Source organism: Scyliorhinus canicula, chromosome 21 (genome assembly GCF_902713615.1).
Source record: "Scyliorhinus canicula chromosome 21, sScyCan1.1, whole genome shotgun sequence".
NCBI classification, from domain to species: Eukaryota; Metazoa; Chordata; class Chondrichthyes; order Carcharhiniformes; family Scyliorhinidae; genus Scyliorhinus; species Scyliorhinus canicula.
In genome coordinates, this window is record NC_052166.1 from 67,953,869 (window position 1) to 67,974,765 (window position 20,897).

The 20,897-nt window shown below is 52.8% G+C and overlaps 2 protein-coding genes across 4 annotated transcripts in view; both read right to left on the reverse strand.

The window, feature by feature from the left end:
• The window catches only part of inpp5e (inositol polyphosphate-5-phosphatase E), a 46,007-nt gene extending 36,409 nt beyond the window's left edge, over positions 1 to 9,598 (reverse strand). For 2 of the 3 annotated variants that reach the window (XM_038782053.1, XM_038782051.1), the window contains exon 1: positions 9,404 to 9,598. The gene's annotated coding sequence lies outside the window, so the exon portion shown is untranslated. The remainder of the gene's footprint in view (positions 1 to 9,403) is intronic. The other variant, XM_038782049.1, reaches the window with a different exon arrangement.
• Positions 9,599 to 10,995: 1,397 nt separating this feature from the next.
• Positions 10,996 to 20,897, reverse strand: part of LOC119955535 (protein transport protein Sec16A-like) — a 71,786-nt gene continuing 61,884 nt past the window's right edge. The window contains 5 exon segments of the mRNA XM_038781808.1: positions 10,996 to 12,204; positions 12,746 to 12,820; positions 15,775 to 15,840; positions 18,753 to 18,841; positions 20,408 to 20,614. Coding sequence (XP_038637736.1) covers positions 12,136 to 12,204; positions 12,746 to 12,820; positions 15,775 to 15,840; positions 18,753 to 18,841; positions 20,408 to 20,614 — 506 coding nt within the window. The 3' untranslated portion in view covers positions 10,996 to 12,135.

Here is a 20,897-nt window from a genome sequence, read left to right on the forward strand (position 1 = left end):
AAAGCAATTCTTTATCAAAGGGGAGTGAAATTCTGGAACTCAGCCTCAAACGCTGTATTAACGTGGCTAGTTCAGTTCAGTTTCTGATCAATGGTAACCCCCAGGATGTTGATTGTGGGAGAGTCAGCGATGGTAATGCCATTGAATGTCATGGGGCGATGGTCAGATTCTCTCTTGGAGATGGTCATTGCCAGGCACTTGTGTGGTGCAAATGTAACTTGCCACTTGTCAGCCTAAAGCCTGGATACTGTCCAGGACCTGCTGCATTTGGACATGGATGGCTTCTGTACCTGCATCGAGAATGGTGCTGAGGTGGCTCCAGTGGCGCAATCGGTTAGCGTGCGGTACTTATAGAGAATGGTGCTGAACATTGTGCAAGTCATCAGACAACATCCAAACTTCTGACCTTATGTTGGAAGGAAGGTCATTGTTGAAGCAGCTGAAGATGGTTGGGTCTAGGACACTACCCTGAGGAACTCCTGCAGTGATGCCCTGGAGCTGAGATGACTGACCTCCAACCACCACAACCATCTTTCTTTATGCCAGGTATGACTCCAACCAGCGGAGAGTTTTCCCGGATTCTCATCGAGTCCAGCATTGCTAGGGCTCCTTGATGTCAAGGGCAGTCACACTCACCTCACCTCTGGCATTCAGCTCTTTAGTCCATGTTTGAACCAAAGCTGTAATGGAGTCTGGAGCCAAGTGACCCTGGCGGAACCCAAACTGGATGTCAGTGTTTAAATATGCAAGGACTAGAGATTGACAGTCTTCACTTGACAACACAAGGAACATATATTAGAGATTATATCGAATCTCAAACATAGTTCCTGTAAAATGATAGCAGTATTTTAAGACAAGGTGCTGATGGAGCATTATTAATGACTGGATTGCAGGTTCACTAACACGATCTGTCTCTTTACTTTTTAATGTGTCGAACAATGGAGAGGTTTAATGAGTACAGACATCAGCCTCTGTTCACGTCTTCAGCTGGGTTACAGATCCGTTGACAGTGACAGTACCTTTAGTCAGCCCTGGCGAACGATGGCAATGCTCTCCTGGCCAGCCTCCCATCCTCTCCCTTCTGTCAACTTGGGCTCACCCAAAACTCTACTACCCTTAACCTACCTCACTCCGGAGGGAACTCGTTCCTCCCCTCTGGCCTGTGATACATCCTCACTCCCTGTGTCTCTGCACTGACAGCCTTGCCTTCAGTCAGCCATGCTCCATGTTGGAAATCGCTCACTAAATCCTCCTCTGCAAAAAGCACATCTTAAAACCTAATACTCTCATCCCTCCTAATATCTCTGTCTCTGGCTTACTCCCTTTTTGATGTCCCTTTGAAGGGTCTTGGGATATTTTCCTCTGATGAAGAGCTTGCAATTAAACAGCATCTTTAATTTAACCAGTGGCCAGGGAGTGGCTGCTTTGGGGAGAGTTTGGCTGACACTGGCTTCAATGTTCAATGATTTCACCCTCCCGCGAGTTGCTAACTGCGGTGAACCATGATTTATTCAGCAGTGCAGACTCACGCTCACTTTTGCAGTTGCTCAATGAGCACATGTGGCCTGGTATTGCCATACACGGACAGCAGCTCTCACACCCGGATCCCTCTGGCTCAGCAGTTCTCCAATATAACTATAATCTACATTGGCACAAGTAGGCTTACATTGACACTGCAATGAAGTTACTGTGAAAAGCCCCTCGTCGCCACATTCCGGCGCCTGTTCAGATTCACTGAGGTAGAATTCAGAATGTCCAATTGACCTAACAGCACGTCTTTCTGGACTGTGGGAGGAAACTGGAGCACCCGGAGGAAACCCACACTGACACAGGGAGAACATGCAGACTCCACACAGAGTGACCCAAGCCGGGAATTGAACCTGGGATCCTGGCGCTGTGAAGCAACAGTTCTAGCCACTGTGCTAGGCTGGTGACCCATGGGTTACAGTCAAATTCCAAGTATCAAAGCAAAAAGAAATCCCAATGCATACCCGATCATTGTTAAAAGTGTGCAAGGTGCAGAATCAATCACTCCCAGTAATCCCACCATGGTGAAACAGTCCAATATCCACCAGCCAGACTCTCTCACAGAGAATGGACACTGGGCAAGAGTTTCCAGCTTCACAGACTCTGCTCTGTCTCTCTCTCTCACACTTAGGGCCCAATTCCTGATCAGCGTTTGTAGAATTCCAGTTCTTGGTACCGTCTCCTGCACACACACACACACACACACTCTCTCTCTCTCTCTGAGGACATGGGGACAGATCACAAGCAACTGCTGCCATGACAAAAATATCCTCGTGCATCCAGTTGGTGAGCAGTGAAGCAGGTGCTCCTAATTCAGCATAGTGATATGTGACAGGATGATGCTGCGAGGCAACAGAGAGAGAACTTGCATTTCTGTTGTGCCTTTCACCGCCTCAATGTCCCAAAATGCTTTCCAGCCACTGAGGTTAGTTTGAGGTGCAGGCACTGTTACCCAGCTGCCAATGTGTGTATAACACAATCCCATATTGCAATACGATTGTGGCCAGGTGAATTGTTTTTGTGATGTTGGTTGAGGGATGAAAATTGGCCACAACACCAGGGGAGCACCCATTTCATTTGAAATAGTGGCCATGGGATGTTGTCCATTTGAGACGCCAGATGGGACCTCAGTTTAATATCTCACATCTGAATTAAAGCACATAGTGCTAGCTCCTTCTACTCTCCTGAATTGATGACTTCTAGTTCCAAATGTCCATGCTACTTTACCTACAAGGTCACTTTTTGATTTGAAGCCTGGATGCAGACTACCAGCAAACTGGCTGTAGGGAGCATCACAGCTGATCCTGAAGCCTTGACCTCCGTCAGTCACCAGCAGGAATCACTGGGTAATGGTCAATAGCAGGAGCGCTGGCTGATGATGCTTGAATCACTTAGGCCCATTACTACTTCTGGATGGGAGCCTAACCTGAGATTAAATTTGCTCAGCCCCTCTCTGAACATCGTCCCCACTGGCCGCGCGTGGTCCGCACTCGCCGAGCGTCGTCCGCACTCGCCGCGCGTGGTCCGCACTCGCCGAGCGTGGTCCGCACTCGCCGAGCATGGTCCGCACTCGCCGAGCATGGTCCGCACTCGCCGAGCATGGTCCGCACTCGCCGAGCGTCGTCCGCACTCGCCGAGCGTCGTCCGCACTCGCCGCGCGTCGTCCGCACTCGCCGAGCATGGTCCGCACTCGCCGAGCATGGTCCGCACTCGCCGAGCGTCGTCCGCACTCGCCGAGCGTCGTCCGCACTCGCCGAGCGTCGTCCGCACTCGCCGCGCGTCGTCCGCACTCGCCGCGCGTCGTCCGCACTCGCCGCGCGTCGTCCGCACTCGCCGAGCGTCGTCCGTACTCGCCGAGCGTCGTCCGTACTCGCCGAGCGTCGTCCGCACTCGCCGAGCATGGTCCGCACTCGCCGAGCATGGTCCGCACTCGCCGAGCATGGTCCGCACTCGCCGAGCGTCGTCCGCACTCGCCGCGCGTCGTCCGCACTCGCCGCGCGTCGTCCGTACTCGCCGAGCATGGTCCGCACTCGCCGAGCATGGTCCGCACTCGCCGAGCATGGTCCGCACTCGCCGAGCGTCGTCCGCACTCGCCGCGCGTCGTCCGCACTCGCCGCGCGTCGTCCGTACTCGCCGAGCGTCGTCCGCACTCGCCGCGCGTCGTCCGCACTCGCCGCGCGTCGTCCGCACTCGCCGAGCGTCGTCCGTACTCGCCGAGCGTCGTCCGCACTCGCCGCGCGTCGTCCGCACTCGCCGAGCGTGGTCCGCACTCGCCGAGCGTCGTCCGCACTCGCCGAGCGTCGTCCGTACTCGCCGAGCGTCGTCCGCACTCGCCGCGCGTCGTCCGCACTCGCCGAGCGTGGTCCGCACTCGCCGAGCGTGGTCCGCACTCGCCGAGCGTGGTCCGCACTCGCCGAGCGTCGTCCGCACTCGCCGAGCATGGTCCGCACTCGCCGAGCGTCGTCCGCACTCGCCGAGCGTCGTCCGCACTCGCCGAGCATCGTCCGCACTCGCGAGCGTCGTCCGCACTCGCCGAGCATCGTCCGCACTCGCGAGCGTCGTCCGCACTCGCCGAGCGTCGTCCGCACTCGCCGAGCGTCGTCCGCACTCGCGAGCGTCGTCCGCACTCGCCGAGCATCGTCCGCACTCGCCGAGCATGGTCCGCACTCGCCGAGCGTCGTCCGCACTCGCCGAGCGTCGTCCGTACTCGCCGAGCGTCGTCCGCACTCGCCGCGCGTCGTCCGCACTCGCGAGCGTGGTCCGCACTCGCCGAGCGTCGTCCGCACTCGCCGAGCGTGGTCCGCACTCGCCGAGCGTCGTCCGCACTCGCCGAGCATGTCCGCACTCGCCGAGCGTCGTCCGCACTCGCACGAGCGTCGTCCGCACTCGCCGAGCGTCGTCCGCACTCGCCGAGCATCGTCCGCACTCCGCGAGCGTCGTCCGCACTCGCGAGCATCGTCCGCACTCGCCGAGCATGGTCCGCACTCGCCGAGCATGGTCCGCACTCGCCGAGCGTCGTCCGCACTCGCCGAGCGTCGTCCGCACTCGCCGAGCGTCGTCCGCACTCGCCGAGCGTCGTCCGCACTCGCGAGCGTCGTCCGCACTCGCCGAGCATCGTCCGCACTCGCGAGCGTCGTCCGCACTCGCCGAGCGTCGTCCGCACTCGCCGAGCGTCGTCCGCACTCGCCGAGCGTCGTCCGCACTCGCCGAGCGTCGTCCGCACTCGCCGAGCGTCGTCCGCACTCGCCGAGCGTCGTCCGCACTCGCGAGCGTCGTCCGCACTCGCCGAGCATCGTCCGCACTCGCCGAGCATGGTCCGCACTCGCCGAGCGTCGTCCGCACTCGCCGAGCATCGTCCGCACTCGCCGAGCATGGTCCGCACTCGCCGAGCGTCGTCCGCACTCGCCGAGCATCGTCCGCACTCGCGAGCGTCGTCCGCACTCGCCGAGCATCGTCCGCACTCGCGAGCGTCGTCCGCACTCGCCGAGCATCGTCCGCACTCGCCGAGCATGGTCCGCACTCGCCGAGCATGGTCCGCACTCGCCGAGCATCGTCCGCACTCGCCGAGCGTCGTCCGCACTCGCCGAGCGTCGTCCGCACTCGCCGAGCATCGTCCGCACTCGCGAGCGTCGTCCGCACTCGCCGAGCATCGTCCGCACTCGCGAGCGTCGTCCGCACTCGCCGAGCATCGTCCGCACTCGCCGAGCATCGTCCGCACTCGCGAGCGTCGTCCGCACTCGCCGAGCATCGTCCGCACTCGCGAGCGTCGTCCGCACTCGCCGAGCGTCGTCCGCACTCGCCGATTGTCGTCCGCACTCGCGAGCGTCGTCCGTACTCGACGAATGTCGTCCGCACTCGCCGAGCATTGACCTTGCTCATTGATTACCTTCCAAAATCATTACTAACTCTGTTCATCCAGAAACAGCGCAGCTCCGACCATATGTCACCTCCCAGGTCCTGTTGGATCAAGTGCTGACATCCTCACACTTCATAAGCATCTTGACAGTGGAGTATAGGCAACGGTTTAGCACAGGGCTAAAGAGTTGGCTTTTAAAGCAGACCAAGGCAGGCCAGCAGCATGGTTCAATTCCCGAACAGGCGCCGGAATGTGGCGACTAGCGGCTTTTCACAGTAACTTCATTTGAAGCCTACTTGTGACAATAAGCGATTTTCATTTCATATACAGCATGGATGATTAATCTGACTGTGCAGGGAAGAGGCTTGCAGATTATTTATCTTTGAAGCTCCCCAGCTAACTGATGAAAGCCATGCTCCATCAAACAGTTCCAGAACAGGTACACAGCTTTGATAGGCAACATCAAAGGCAGATGTAACAGTCAAGACCCGAGAACGTATCCATTCTTGAACTCTTTGCAAGCGGTTTATTTGCATTATGAATCTTATTGACTTATCTTAAAAGCATCCCTTAAACATGACATCCCGAGCTATTTGTTCCTCAATTCTTGAGGAATAGATTTATTCACAACTTATCTTCACGACCAACAGTTAGTTACACTAGTCAACAGTGTCATACTTTAATCACTCATTCACGAGGTTGCCACATTTATTTCCTTGTTCTGCCACCCTGCTGTCTTCCTGTTTGTCTAAGAAAGCCTTTTTTTCCTGGATTCGCTCTATTTATACAGGTCAATTTGATTATTAACTGTTTAACTCTGCAAGATGTCCACAAACAACGGATATGCCTCATAACCATAGAGCTCCCTCTATACTGTCCCCATCAAACACTCCCAGGACAGGTACAGCACGGGGTTAGATACAGAGTAAACCTCCCTCTACACTGTCCCCATCAAACACTCCCAGGACAGGTACAGCACGGGGTTAGATACAGAGTCAAGCTCCCTCTACACTGTCCCCATCAAACACTCCCAGGACAGGTACAGCACGGGGTTAGATACAGAGTAAAGCTCCCTCTACACTGTCCCCATCAAACACTCCCAGGACAGGTACAGCACGGGGTTAGATACAGAGTAAAGCTCCCTCTACACTGTCCCCATCAAACACTCCCAGGACAGGTACAGCACGGGGTTAGATACAGAGTAAAGCTCCCTCTACGCTGTCCCCATCAAACACTCCCAGGACAGGTACAGCACGGGGTTAGATACAAAGTAAAGCTCCCTCTACACTGTCCCCATCAAACACTCCCAGGACAGGTACAGCACGGGGTTAGATATCGAGTAAAGCTCCCTCTGCACTGTCCCCATCAAACACTCCCAGAACAGGTACAGCACAGGGTTAGATACAGAGTAAAGCTCCCTCTACACTGTCCCCATCAAACACTCCCAGGACAGGTACAGCACGGGGTTAGATACAGAGTAAAGCTCCCTCTACACTGCCCCTAACAACATGCCACAGAAGAGCACTCACTCCCGCTCTTGGGAAATACTCTTTTTTTAGTCACCCTGAGATTGTTAACTTAGTGCAAAGTTGTGTGGAACGTCTGTATGTTGTGTGGAACGTCTGTATGTTGGATTCTTGCCATCGGGGCTGAGTTAAGACAATCAGAGGACATAACACAATTTCACTGCCCGTCAAAGGTGCTGCTGAAATGATCACGTATGGCAGTCTGGTGTATAATGAATGAGTGGGGCTGAGGGCCATTGAGTTATTCCAGTACGAAGGAGGCTAATTAGCCCATTGGTACAGAATTTATTAATTCCTGTGCCGTAAAGAATTCATGGGAAGTTGGCCTCAATATTTAAGTAGCATGTTTAATTTATTTAAACCTCTTTTTTAAAAATATGAATTTAGAGTATCAATTCTTCATTTCCAATTAAGGGGCAATTTAGCGTGGCCAATCCACCTAGCCTGCACATCAAGTAGCATGTTTAATATAATGAAACATTCCAAATTAATAGGAATGTTAGCAGGATAATTTGACATCATGCCATATATGGTGTTAAGAACAGGACAGACGACCAAGAGATCGGTTTTAAGCAAAGTAGTGTTACCATCCCAGGCCACACCCCAACAGTGGCTGGACATTGGCAGAAACCCCAATATTTAATTTTAATTTTGTAAGATTGTGAGGAAAGGATTCATCGCTCCAGGAGTGATTTCACATAAAATAGGGATATGATTTCTTAAAACAAACTTTATTACTAACACGGAAAATATCTTCAACATCACACAAAAAAATGGCCAGAGGTGCAATTAAAGCATCATAAAAGTTGGGGCTAATGGCTTTTTATTTTATATTACGAGGGTCCTCTGCAGAGTAGATAATTGGACACATTGTGTTCCGCTTAACGAGATGTAGTTAATGGGAGGAGTCAGGGGCTGAAGCAGTCAGGTGATGTGGTTTTCAGGGTTAGGTTTTGGCTGGAAGGTGAGCTAAGAAAGTTTCCTGAAGAAATACAGCCAGTGGTTCTGCATTATTCTGACAGGGGGTTAGGTCTCTTTCTTTCAAGCAGTCTCAAAAGATCTCTCCTTTTCAAAGCGGAGCATTCAAGACATCTCTGTACAAGTGTTCCAGAGTGCTCACTGTATTTAAAAGTGGATTGAGAGCCGAGATGGTTTTGTTGTGGGAATGTGGGAATAAAGATAGCAGTTATGGGTTATTGTGTCACTATTGATTAGCATTGTTTAAGAGGTCATTGTCAGCTACTTCCTTGTCTGAGGTTAAAGATATTTTAATACTATGTTAGTAATAAAGTTTGTTTCAATTTACCATATCCCTATTTATTTATGCAATCACTCCTGGAGCCAGGAATCCTTTCCTCACAGCCTTACAAAATTAAAATAAAATATTAGGGTGTCTGTGCAGTATCCCAGCCACTGTTGGGGTCTGATCCGGAATTGTAAGAAGATGGCTGTGGAAGCAGAGCCTTTGAAAGGTAGGGGTAGATAGATCCTTGATCAGCAAAGGGGGTGAAAGGTTACCGGGGAGTGAGTAGGTGGGAATGTGGAGTTGAGGTTACGATCCGACCAGAGCCGTGATTCTCATTGAATGGCGGAGCAGGTTAGAGGGGCCGGATGGCCTCCACTTGCTCCTAATTCATAATGTTTGCAGGTTTGAAAATGTTGACATGCAAACACAGTTTGTCAGTGTGCTCAGGGGCCGAAAGTAGGACAGGAGTTACTGGGAGTCAGGACACCCTCAGCAGAGTTTTGGATGAGTTGATGGCGTACGATGGCTGGGGATCGGAGTCTTGGAACAGGTGATAAAGATCTGATTTGTCACATGCACTGAAGTACAGTCGAAAGTATTTTTCTACTGCTGGGGAAACGTACATAGTAGACAAAAAAGAATAATTAACAGAGTACATTGACAAATGGTACATCGACAACAGTGATTGGTTACAGTGCGGAACAAGAGGCCAAACAAAGCAAATACATAAGTAAGAGCAGCATAGGGCGTCGTGAATACTGTTCTTATAGGGAACAGATCAGTCCGAGGGGGAGTCGTTGAGGAGTCCGGTAGCAGTGGGGAAGAAGCTGTTCCTATGTTTGGATGTCCGAGTCTTCAGACCTCTGCCTGATGGAAGGGTCTGGAAGAAGGCAATGCCTGGGTGTGAGGGGTCTGTGGGAATAGGCTCGGTATAAATTATTGCTGGTGGCCACAGCTGGATAGATGCAGCCCCAGTTCCCTGAAGCAATGAGGAGCATCACAAGGGAGCCTGGTCCCGGCTTCAGCCCGAGTGGGAGCAGGGCCTCCAGCCCTGGGGACTGAGGCCATGCGGCCCCGGGAGGGGGGCTCCAGGAGGGACAGGACCACCAGAAGCGGGTATCACCCCACAGCGGGACGGGGTCACAATTGGCCTCAGTACCCCCGGGGGTGACGCTCGGGGGAGAGCCGCGATGCCCCACATAGGCCCAGGCCTCCGCCACGATCACAAACATCTCCCTCGCCGCTCACCTCACACCCCGGCCCCGCTGCCAGTCTCCCTGCTCCGCACACAGGCCCGAACGCCGCGGTCATGGAACAGCCTGAGGCCCTTAGCAACCGGACCGCTGGTGGTGGTGGTGGGGGAGGAGCCACCAGGCACGGTGCATGCCGGGATCGCGGAGTACTCCTCCCAGCCCCGGAGCCGTCACGCAGGCCGGGTTACTGGAGGAGTGAGCTCGCATTGTGCTGGGCGGACGGTGCTGGCGTGCAGCGCATGCCGGGATACTGGAGGAGTGAGCTCGCATTGTGCTGGGCGGACGGTGCTGGCGTGCAGCGCATGCCGGGATACTGGAGGAGTGAGCTCGCATTGTGCTGGGCGGACGGTGCTGGCGTGCAGCGCATGCCGGGATACTGGAGGAGTGAGCGCGCATTGCGCTGGGCGGACGGCGCTGAGCGCCTGGCGTGCAGCGCATGCCGGGATACTGGAGGAGTGAGCTCGCATTGTGCTGGGCGGACGGCGATGAGCGCCAGGCGTGCAGCGCATGCCGGGATACTGGAGGGGACGGTGCTGGACTCCTGGCTAGCAGTGCACGCTGGGATAGTGGAGGACTCTGCCCAGAAACTGTAGCAAATCCTGCTCTTCCCCCGGGCTTCAGATCAGAAACTTGCTGTCAGACAGACAAAATCAAAGTTTTTTTGTGACCTCGAACATCAACTGAACTGATCAAAACTCTTTGATCTGAGAGAAAACAAAACAATGTTGGAAGCACACAGCAGGTCAGGCAGGAGAGTTGATGCTTCAGCTCCTGCTGACCTATTGATTCTCCCCTGGGCTCTCAGCCTATCTCAGATGCCATTTAAACGTCCTAGTTTACCACTGCCAAATTCTGTGCAATTAATTGCCTCAGGACCCCCTCCCACGATAACTTTTGGCACGTTGCAAAATCATCTCCCCACTCCTCTCCATCGTCCACAAGGCACCAGACAGGGATGTAAGGGAAAATTCTCCACTTGCCTGGAGCTGCATTCAGACAAGCTCAACACCACCCAGGAAAAAGGAAATGCCACTCAATTGGCACTCCGTCCACTCCATCACTGGCACACAAGTTTAACATAACCTACCAACCCCACAACCTCTAGCCACCTAGAAGGGCAAAAGCAGGAGATGCACGAGGAACACCATCACCAGCCCCCCCCCCCCCCCCCCCCCCAAAGGTCGCTCACCATCCTGACTGAAAATTTTTCGCCGTTGCTTCACTGTCACTGGAATGCTCTCCCCCCGCCAACAGCACTGTAGGCGTACCTACACCACATGGACCGCAGCGGTTCAAAGCAATGCCTCACAACCGCTTTCTCAAGGCAAGTTACGGATGAACAAAAGATGCTACCCTCACCAGCGATGCCCACATGAAATGAAATAAAAATCGCTTATTGTCACAAGTAGGCTTCAATGAAGTTACTGTGAAAAGCCCCTAGTCGCCACATTCCGGCGCTTGTTCGGGGAGGCTGGTATGGGAATTGAACCGTGCTGTTGGCCTGCTTTGAAAGCCAGCTATTTAGCCCAGTGTGCTAAACCAGCCTCAGTATGAGTAAAAATAAGTAACAAAATGCAGACAGGGAAAGAGGTTGAAAGTGTTCAAGAACGCAAAATATTTTATTTCCTTTCAACAATTTACAGTGTGCATCCTTAACACAAGAAAATAAACTTCTCAGGCGAGAGAAGAGCCTCTGAATCTGAAATATTATGCAGTCTACACGTGAGAGGGTACTAAACTACAGGAGATAGGGTTTGCAGGGTACAGTGAAAGACAATTGACACTGGGGGAAGAATCACAGGACCTTGAGGTCAGCAGATTTCATTCTGTACAAAACCATCCCCAAATCACACTGCATCTCTGGCGGTTTGGAACTTTGTTGTACGACAGGCAACTGGACACAGCACCTTAAAGAATACTGTTTAATTTGACACACATGAGGGGCTGATCCTTCGAGAGGACCAAAGCTCCTCACAGCTTGTCTGGCTGTCCTGTCCTTTTCTTCCCATGTCCTGTTGAATCTTCTCCCAGAATAAGAGAAAGATAGCATCGGTATTGCACATGTTAAGATTTATTCACACAATCCTCCAGATATTTTAAAGTATTAATGTACAACAGGTGGGTCTGGCTATACAATACTCTCTTACAGCAGCCTTTTATATATTACCTAAATACAAATCATTAGGGACAATCTTTTACTCATTTCCCCCCCCCCCCCCCCCAGCCCTCCCTCCCAATCTTCACCAATGCTCTTCCCACCCATTCACACTTTGCTCATTTAAAACTGAACAGTTACAGCAATCAAAGGATGGTTTGGTGCTGGGCATCTTTCTGGGCTTGCCAGGATCTGGGTTACGCCAATTCCATCGCGCAGTAGATGCTCTGACACTTGCAGTCGCTTTCAGAGGGTGCGTGCTTTCTTCTAATATCATGTTGCATTGTAACATCAGGCATGTAGCTACAGCTCCCAATAGGCTTGGTTTATTATTCAACTGGCTAAGCCTGGAATAAACAATTACATTTCACACATCTTCAGTTTTTAGTCCCTCGGCCTCGCAATGAAGTAATTACTGGCATTTCTGGATGTCCCTACAAGGGAAAGAACTATTAAAATACACACCGCTCCAGTTTAATCACCTATAACTGCAAATGTCACAGCAGGCCACCTGCGTTGTCCCTATTAAGGATTTATAATTCCGTTCATTTAAGAATTAATTCAAAGTCTGTTCACTTCAATGTTGGATACTTCCTTTGTACGAAGCGTCCCGGTCGAGAGGCTGCAGGTCCGGCTGAAGGCTGGAAATGAGAGGTCACAAAGAAAATTAGGAAAAGGGAAATACGGTGGGGTGGGTGGGGAGCCCGTACAACACTGACATCAAACACTCCCAGGACAGGTACAGCACGGTGGAAGATACAGAGTAAAGCTCCCTCCACACTGTCCCCATCAAACACTCCCAGGACAGGTACAGCACGGGGTTAGATACAGAGTAAAGCTCCCTCCACACCGTCCCCATCAAACACTCCCAGGACAGGTACAGCACGGGGTTAGATACAGAGTAAAGCTCCCTCTACACTGTCCCCATCAAACACTCCCAGGACAGGTACAGCACGGGGTTAGATACAGAGTAAAGCTCCCTCTACACTGTCCCCATCAAACACTCCCAGGGCACGTACAGCACGGGGTTAGATACAGAGTAAAGCTCCCCTTTATGTTATTAAACTCTCTTATTTTGCAGCATTTCCAACCCACAATTTTGCACAGGGGATTAACATTTACCACAGGTTTAAACAGGTCAGAAAACAGAACTTATTTCAAAATTTAAACTACAATACTTACTTGGGGGAACTGGGCGGGGTTGTAAAACTGAACGGCTCCTGATGCAGGGCCACCATGCAGAGTCTGAGGGGCAGCCTGGAAAACACACAAACATTTCACAAATTGGCCTCAACAATATGTCACAAGACATGCAAGGAAAGAAAGCTGCTGCATTTATGGAATACATTTATCACAAACTCAGCATGTCTCAAAGCGCCTCACTGCTGAGGGGATGCCATGCTGCTGTAATCGTTAGAATGGCCTTGGCTCAGTCTCCATGGGGGCAGGAGCAGTGAGCAGCACACGTGCCTTTGAAGGTTTTGGATTTAAGTCAGATTCCAGAGGCTTTAGTGGCAAAGCCAGGCCGACATTCCCACTGCAGGATCGCGAGTGAGTTGCACTGTCGGAGCTGCTGTCTTGGGATGAGATGTGAGAATGGAATGAAGTCCCGTCAGTCCCCTCGGGTGAACATAACAGAATCCACGGCTGCTACTTCCAAATGGAGCAGGGGAGTTCTCCCCCGTGTCATGGCAGATCCTTATCCCTCAACAAACATTGCTAAATAATGAGATTTATTAGTCTCACACGTAGGCTGACATTAACACTGCAATGAAGTTACTGTGAAAATCCTCTAGTCGCCACATTCCGGCGCCTGTTCAGGCTCATAGAGGGAGAATTCAGAATGTCCAATTCATCTAACAGCTACGTCTTTGGACTGTGGGAGGAAACCGGAGCACCCGGAGGGAAACCCAGGCAGACACGGGGAGAACGTGCAGACTCCACGCAGACAGTGACCCAAGCCGGGAATCGAGCCTGGGACCCTGGAGTTGTGAAGACACAGTGCTAACCACTGTGCTACCGTGCCACAGGATATCTGCCATTGTTAAATCACTGATTGTGGGATTTTGCTTTGCATAAAATGGCTGCCTTGTTTCCCAATTTACAGCAATGACTACATAGTACTCCCATGGCTGTGAAGTATTTTGGAGAAATCCTGAGGTAATGAAAGGCGCCATAAAATTGCAAGTTCTTTATTTTAGGGAAAGACAAAATGATGGGATCGGCAGTTATATTTGTGGGCAGCACAGTAGCATGGTGGTTAGCATAAATGCTTCACAGCTCCAGGGTCCCAGGTTAGATTCCCGGCTGGGTCACTGTCTGTGTGGAGTCTGCACGTCTTCCCCGTGTGTGCGTGGGTTTCCTCCGGGTGCTCCGGTTTCCTCCCACCGTCCAAAGATGTGCGGGTTAGGTGGATTGGCCATGCTAAATTGCCCGTAGTGTAAGGTTAATGGGGGGATTGTTGGGTTACGGGTACAGGGTGGATACGTGGGTTTGAGTAGGGTGATCATTGCTCGGCACAACATCGAGGGCCGAAGGGCCTGTTCTGTGCGGTACAGTTCTATGTTCTATGTCCACTGATGACCCAGTAGGTTTAGTTCACAAACAGCTCAGGACCACACAAGCTCCCAGAGCTCAGTCAAACCCAGTGTCCCTGATTTGGGGATGATTCAGGAGCCCGGACCCCTGCTCCTGATCAGCGTAACACTGAACAGATGGGATGCATGGAACAGCAGAGACAGGATTGTACTCCACTATGATGCCTCCAATAGCTGAACAACCCTCTGTGATCTAGGATGGCACAATAAATAACAGTCCCTGCGGTGAGTCAGTACCAGCCTTACCTCAGGAGCCCCAACCCCACTGAAAGAAACCAACCTCAGGCAAGATGGGGAGACAGTTAGCGAGAGAGAGAAACAGCTTCAAACATAAATAAGGACCTTTTTTTAAATTAAGATTGCTGATTGGATAGGCAACAGAGGAGGTGGGAGAACAGGCGAGCTGCCCAGTCAGACAGGCAGGAGCGCTGAGTTGCCCAGTCAGACAGGCAGGAGCGCCGCCCAGACAGACAGGCACGAGCGCCGCCCAGACAGACAGGCAGGAGCGCCGCCCAGACAGACAGACAGGAGCTCCGCCCAGACAGACAGGCAGGAGCGCCGCCCAGACAGACAGGCAGGAGCGCCGCCCAATCAGACAGTCAGACAGGAGCGCCACCCAGACAGACAGGAGCGCCGCCCAGACAGACAGACAGGAGCGCCGCCCAGACAGACAGACAGGAGCTCCGCCCAGACAGACAGACAGGAGCTCCGCCCAGACAGACAGACAGGAGCTCCGCCCAGACAGACAGACAGGAGCGCCGCCCAGACAGACAGACAGGAGCGCCGCCCAGACAGACAGGAGCGCCGCCCAGACAGACAGGAGCGCCGCCCAGACAGACAGGAGCGCCGCCCAGACAGACAGGAGCGCCGCCCAGACAGACAGGAGCGCCGCCCAGACAGACAGGAGCGCCGCCCAGACAGACAGGAGCGCCGCCCAGACAGACAGGAGCGCCGCCCAGACAGACAGGAGCGCCGCCCAGACAGACAGGAGCGCCGCCCAGACAGACAGGAGCGCCGCCCAGACAGACAGGAGCGCCGCCCAGACAGACAGGAGCGCCGCCCAGACAGACAGGAGCGCCGCCCAGACAGACAGGAGCGCCGCCCAGACAGACAGGAGCGCCGCCCAGACAGACAGGAGCGCCGCCCAGACAGACAGGAGCGCCGCCCAGACAGACAGGAGCGCCGCCCAGACAGACAGGAGCGCCGCCCAGACAGACAGGAGCGCCGCCCAGACAGACAGGAGCGCCGCCCAGACAGACAGGAGCGCCGCCCAGACAGACAGGAGCGCTGCCCAGACAGACAGGAGCGCCGCCCAGACAGACAGGAGCGCTGCCCAGACAGACAGGAGCGCCGCCCAGACAGACAGGAGCGCCGCCCAGACAGACAGGAGCGCTGCCCAGACAGACAGGAGCGCCGCCCAGACAGACAGGAGCGCTGCCCAGACGGGCAGGAGCGCCGCCCAGACGGACAGGAGCGCCGCCCAGACAGACAGGAGCGCCGCCCAGACAGGCAGGAGCGCCGCCCCGATAGAGAGGTGGCCACTTGGGTGGGAGGAAGGAGTTACTTCTTTCACCAATAAAGTTGACGATGATATTTAGCACTGGTACGGTTTACCTCTCCAAACTGTAAATTGCTGGGCTCAGAAGGCAATGGATCAGCATTTGGTACCGGGTTAAAAATCTGAAAAAAAGAGAAGCAACATGTTGGTATAAATTTAGTTTGCCTGGTTTCTTCCTTCCGCCACCTGTTCCCGGCCGGGGTGGGGGGGGGGGGGGGGGGGGGGGGGGGGGGTGTCTGTAATCTGTGGCTCATTCAAGTTCAGGTCTGACCCCAACTTTGATCGATTGAATAAATTTTCATTTTTCTAATGCTTTGTATCATTTTCAAATATTTATTAATACTCAATTTGTGAGAATTAACTTTTTTGTAAAACCTTGAAACATGCTGAAATGTGTCTTGGTCATGTTCTTCGTTATTACTGGTATTTGAGTTACAGCATTGTGGCTCTTCACCGATTGCGTTTTGACTACTTAATTATTAAGATTGCCAAACCTTACCCCAACAGTAGATGTGGAGATGCTTCCACTTGTGTGTCTGTGGGTAGGTGGGGGCGGATTTCAATGGGAAATATCTTTACCCAGAAAGTGGGGGAGAATGTGGGACTCGCTCCCACAGGGAGTAGGGAGAATGTGGGACCCGCTCCCACAGGGAGTGGGGAGAATGTGGGACTCTCTCCCACAGGGAGTGGGGAGAATGTGGGACTCGCTCCCACAGGGAGTGGGGAGAATGTGGGACTCGCTCCCACAGGGAGTGGGGAGAATGTGGGACCCGCTCCCACAGGGAGTGGGGAGAATGTGGGACTCTCTCCCACAGGGAGTGGGGAGAATGTGGGACCCGCTCCCACAGGGAGTGAAGAGAATGTGGGACTCTCTCCCACAGGGAGTGGGGAGAATGTGGAACCCGCTCCCACAGGGAGTGAGGAGAATGTGGGACTCGCTCCCACAGGGAGTGGGGAGAATGTGGGACTCGCTCTCACAGGGAGTGGGGAGATTGTGGATCTCGCTCCCACAGGGAGTGGGGAGAATGTGGAACCCGCTCCCACAGGGAGTGGGGAGAATGTGGGACTCGCTCCCACAGGGAGTGGGGAGAATGTGGGACTCGCTCCCACAGGGAGTGGGGAGAATGTGGGACTCGCTCCCACAGGGAGTGGGGAGAATGTGGGACTCGCTCCCACAGGGAGTGGGGAGAATGTGGGACTCGCTCCCACAGGGAGTGGGGAGAATGTGGGACTCGCTCCCACAGGGAGTGGGGAGAATGTGGGACTCGCTCCCACAGGGAGTGGGGAGAATGTGGGACTCGCTCCCACAGGGAGTGGGGAGAATGTGGGACTCGCTCCACAGGGAATGGGAAGAATGTGGGACTCGCTCCCACAGGGAGTGGGGAGAATGTGGGACTCGCTCCCACAGGGAGTGGGGAGAATGTGGGACTCACTCCCACAGGGAGTGAGGAGAATGTGGAACTCACTCCCACAGGGAGTGAGGAGAATGTGGAACTCCCTCCCATAGGGAGTGAGGAGAATGAGGGACACTTGACGGATTAGTTGCCTTAATACCCTGTATTCTTTCTAACCGTCTGCTTGACTATATTTCATGGCAATAGGCACTTTGCAAAGCATGATGGATATATATTAGCCTTATTTCACTCAAAAAGTTCTGCAGGTAATAGCAGAAGGTCAGTCCATGTAAACAAGTGCACAGCTGCACATTGTTGCTGACAGCAGACAATTGTTATTGCTCATAGACTACGAATTCAAGGCCTGTTGTTTAAGGCTGCTCGCTTTTCTGTCTCTGGGCTTATCAACGGAATCCCTCGTTTTTCTAAATATTGCTTATTGAACAATATCAAGTACTGCCTTGCCTCTGTACAGTGGGGAACAATTAGAAGGACTCTGGTCACTCTAAATCCACCCACCAATTTTGTGTTAAAATAAAGGACCTTTGCCGAAAACTCGAAGTGCTGGTATTTTTTCTCACTCCCTGTGGACTCACTCCCACAGGGAGTGGGGAGAATGTGGGACTCGCTCCCATGGGGAGTATGTGGGACTCGCTCCCACAGGGAGTGGAGAGAATGTGGGACTCGCTCCCACGGGGAGTGGGGAGAATGTGGAGCTCGCTCCCACAGGGAGTGGGGAGAATGTGGGACTCGCTCCCACAGGGAGTGGGGAGAATGTGGGACTCGCTCCCACAGGGAGTGGGGAGAATGTGGGACTCGCTCCCACAGGGAGTGGGGAGAATGTGGGACTCGCTCCACAGGGAGTGGGGAGAATGTGGGACTCGCTCCCACGGGGAGTGGGGAGAATGTGGGACTTGCTCCCACGGGGAGTGGGGAGAATGTGGGACTCGCTCCCACAGGGAGTGGGGGAGAATGTGGGACTCGCTCCCACAGGGAGTGGGGAGAATGTGGGACTCGCTCCCACAGGGAGTGGGGAGAATGTGGGACTCGCTCCCACAGGGAGTGGGGAGAATGTGGGACTCGCTCCCACAGGGAGTGGGGAGAATGTGGGACTCGCTCCCACAGGGAGTGGGGAGAATGTGGGACTCGCTCCCACAGGGAGTGGGGAGAATGTGGGACTCGCTCCCACAGGGAGTGGGGAGAATGTGGGACTCACTCCCACAGGGAGTGGGGAGAATGTGGGACTCACTCCACAGGGAGTGTGGGAGAATGTGGGACTCACTCCCACAGGGAGTGGGGAGAATGTGGGACTCACTCCCACATGGAGTGGGGAGAATGTGGGACTCACTCCCACGGGGAGTGGGGAGAATGTGGGACTCACTCCACAGGAGTGGGGGAATGTGGGACTCCCTCCCACAGGGAGTGGGGAGAATGTGGGACTCGCTCCCACACGGAGTAGTTATGGGGAATGGCAGATATATTGAAGGAGATAAACACGAGAGAGAAAATAATCGAGGGATTTGATGAAAGGTATAATGCAGGGGGGTCTGGAGGAGGCTTGTATAAAAGAAGCATGATAGATAAGAGCAGATGGGCTGAATGGCCTGTTTCTGTTCTGTACATGCAGTGTAGACTGGTACCTGGGCATGTGCGGTTGCCTCGGGGTTTGTCTGTTCCACAGATTGAGAATTCTCTGCTGGGCTTCCTTCAGGGGGCTGAGATACTTCACCTAGAAACAAAAGAAAGGCAAGTATTTTGTATCTGTCCTCACAGTAAAAGACAAGGAAAAGTATTCAGAGAATGGAAAATCAAGAGGTAAAGGGGAGGGAGGAACTTTATCACAAGTCACTGCTGGAGAAAAAGTTCCAGGAAAACTAAAGAATGACAAGTCTCCTGGACCCAAGTACCTGTATCACAGGATCTGAAGGGAAATGACTGTTTAGACCACGGATGCATTGGTTGCAAACTTCCAAATCTCCTTAGATTCAGGAAGGTTCCAGCAAATTGGAAAACCACAAATGTAACATCACTTTTTAAGAAGGGGACACACACACAGAAAGCAGTTAACTATATACCAGTTAGCCTAAAGCCTGTCTCTGGGAAAATACTAGAATGTGTTGTACATTATTAAAGAGATTGCATTGGGACACATAGAAAATAATACGATCGTTTTTTAGAGCTCGTTGTGGACTTTTAAAAAAAAAATAAAATAAAAAAAATTTAGAGTACCCAATCCATTTTTCCAATTGAGGGCAATTTAGCGTGGCCAATCCACCTACCCTGCACATCTTTGGGTTGTGGGGGAGAAACCCACGCAAACACGGGGAGAATGTGCAAACTGCACACGGACGCAGTGACCCAGAGCCGGGATCGAACATGGGACCTCAGCGCTGTGAGGTAGCAGGGCTAACCAACTGCGCCACCGTGCTGTCCTCTCGTTGTGGACTTAAGAAGCAGGGTGAATACAAGGGAACCAGTAGATGTAGAGTATTTGGATTTCCAAAGGTATTTGATAAGGTGCCACATAAGAAGGTAACGAAAGGCACAACACAAAGAGTTCATGGTGTTTGGATGATACATTAGAATGCATAGCGGATTGGTGATTTAACAGGAAACAGAGTCAGGATAGGTGGGTAAATGTTAGAGTGAAATGCCAGAGGGGATCCTGTCCTTCACACACCAATTCTCCTCCGCTCCTCTCCCACCCATCTCACCTCCCCCTCCTTTTCCAACCACGTGGGCCATCGCTCAGTGGCCTGTACCCTCACCTTGGAGTCAAAAGGTCAAGAGCTCAAGTCCCAATCCATGGTGTGAACCCAATCCAGACAACACACTCCCAGTACACTACTGAGGGAGTGCTGCACAGTCAGAGGTGGTTTCTTGCAAATGAGGTTAAAGTGAAGCCTCGCCCACCTTCACTTGTGGATTAAAAGATCTTGTTGTGCTACCGGAAGGGTTGGGGAGTTCTCCCCCAGTGTCCTGGCCATTATTTATCACCCAATCCACATGAATTAAACAGAGATAATCCGGTCATGATCATACTGCTGTTGGCGGGAGTTTGCCCTGGGCCAATTAGTTGCCACATTCCCTGCACTACCACAGAGATTACACTGAAAACAAAACATGGTGTGGGGCTTCCCGAGGTCATTAGCGGTGCTACAGAAATGCAAGTCTATCTTCAGGCCAGGACTTCGCCACTTCTGGAAGCACAAGGAGCCTGGGGGAAAGAGAAGGAATATGTTATAATACTAACTAGTATAAGTATATAGCCAACAATGGCTGCAAAGGACCATACCTGGCAGTGGTACAAAAAGGTTGGTGGGAATGGGCATTGGTGCCAGGGGGGCGAACAGGTCCACGGGGGGCAGCAGTACCCCACCAGGCCTCGACCCACTGGGATTCAGGACATCCACATATCGAGCCTTTGTACCTGTTGGGGTGTGGTGTGGGAAGAGAGAATGCAAATCAGTTAAACAGGAATCACATGAAGATATTCTGCAGACTAGACAGATTCAAAATATTTTGTCAATTAGAAAGTGGAGGAGCCAAGAGATTTAAGGGTCTGTACAAAATTACTAAATGGCGAGTGGACAGGCCAAACTTGTTTAAATTTAAGTTTTCCTGCGCAGTGGTTAGCACTGCTGCCTCGTGTCGTCGAGGACCCGGGTTCGTACTGGCCACGGGTCACTGTCCCTATGGAGTTAGCCATTCACCCAGTGTTTCCGTGGGTCTCAGCCCCACAATGCAAAGTTTTTTTTGTATAAATTTAGTGTACCCATTCATTT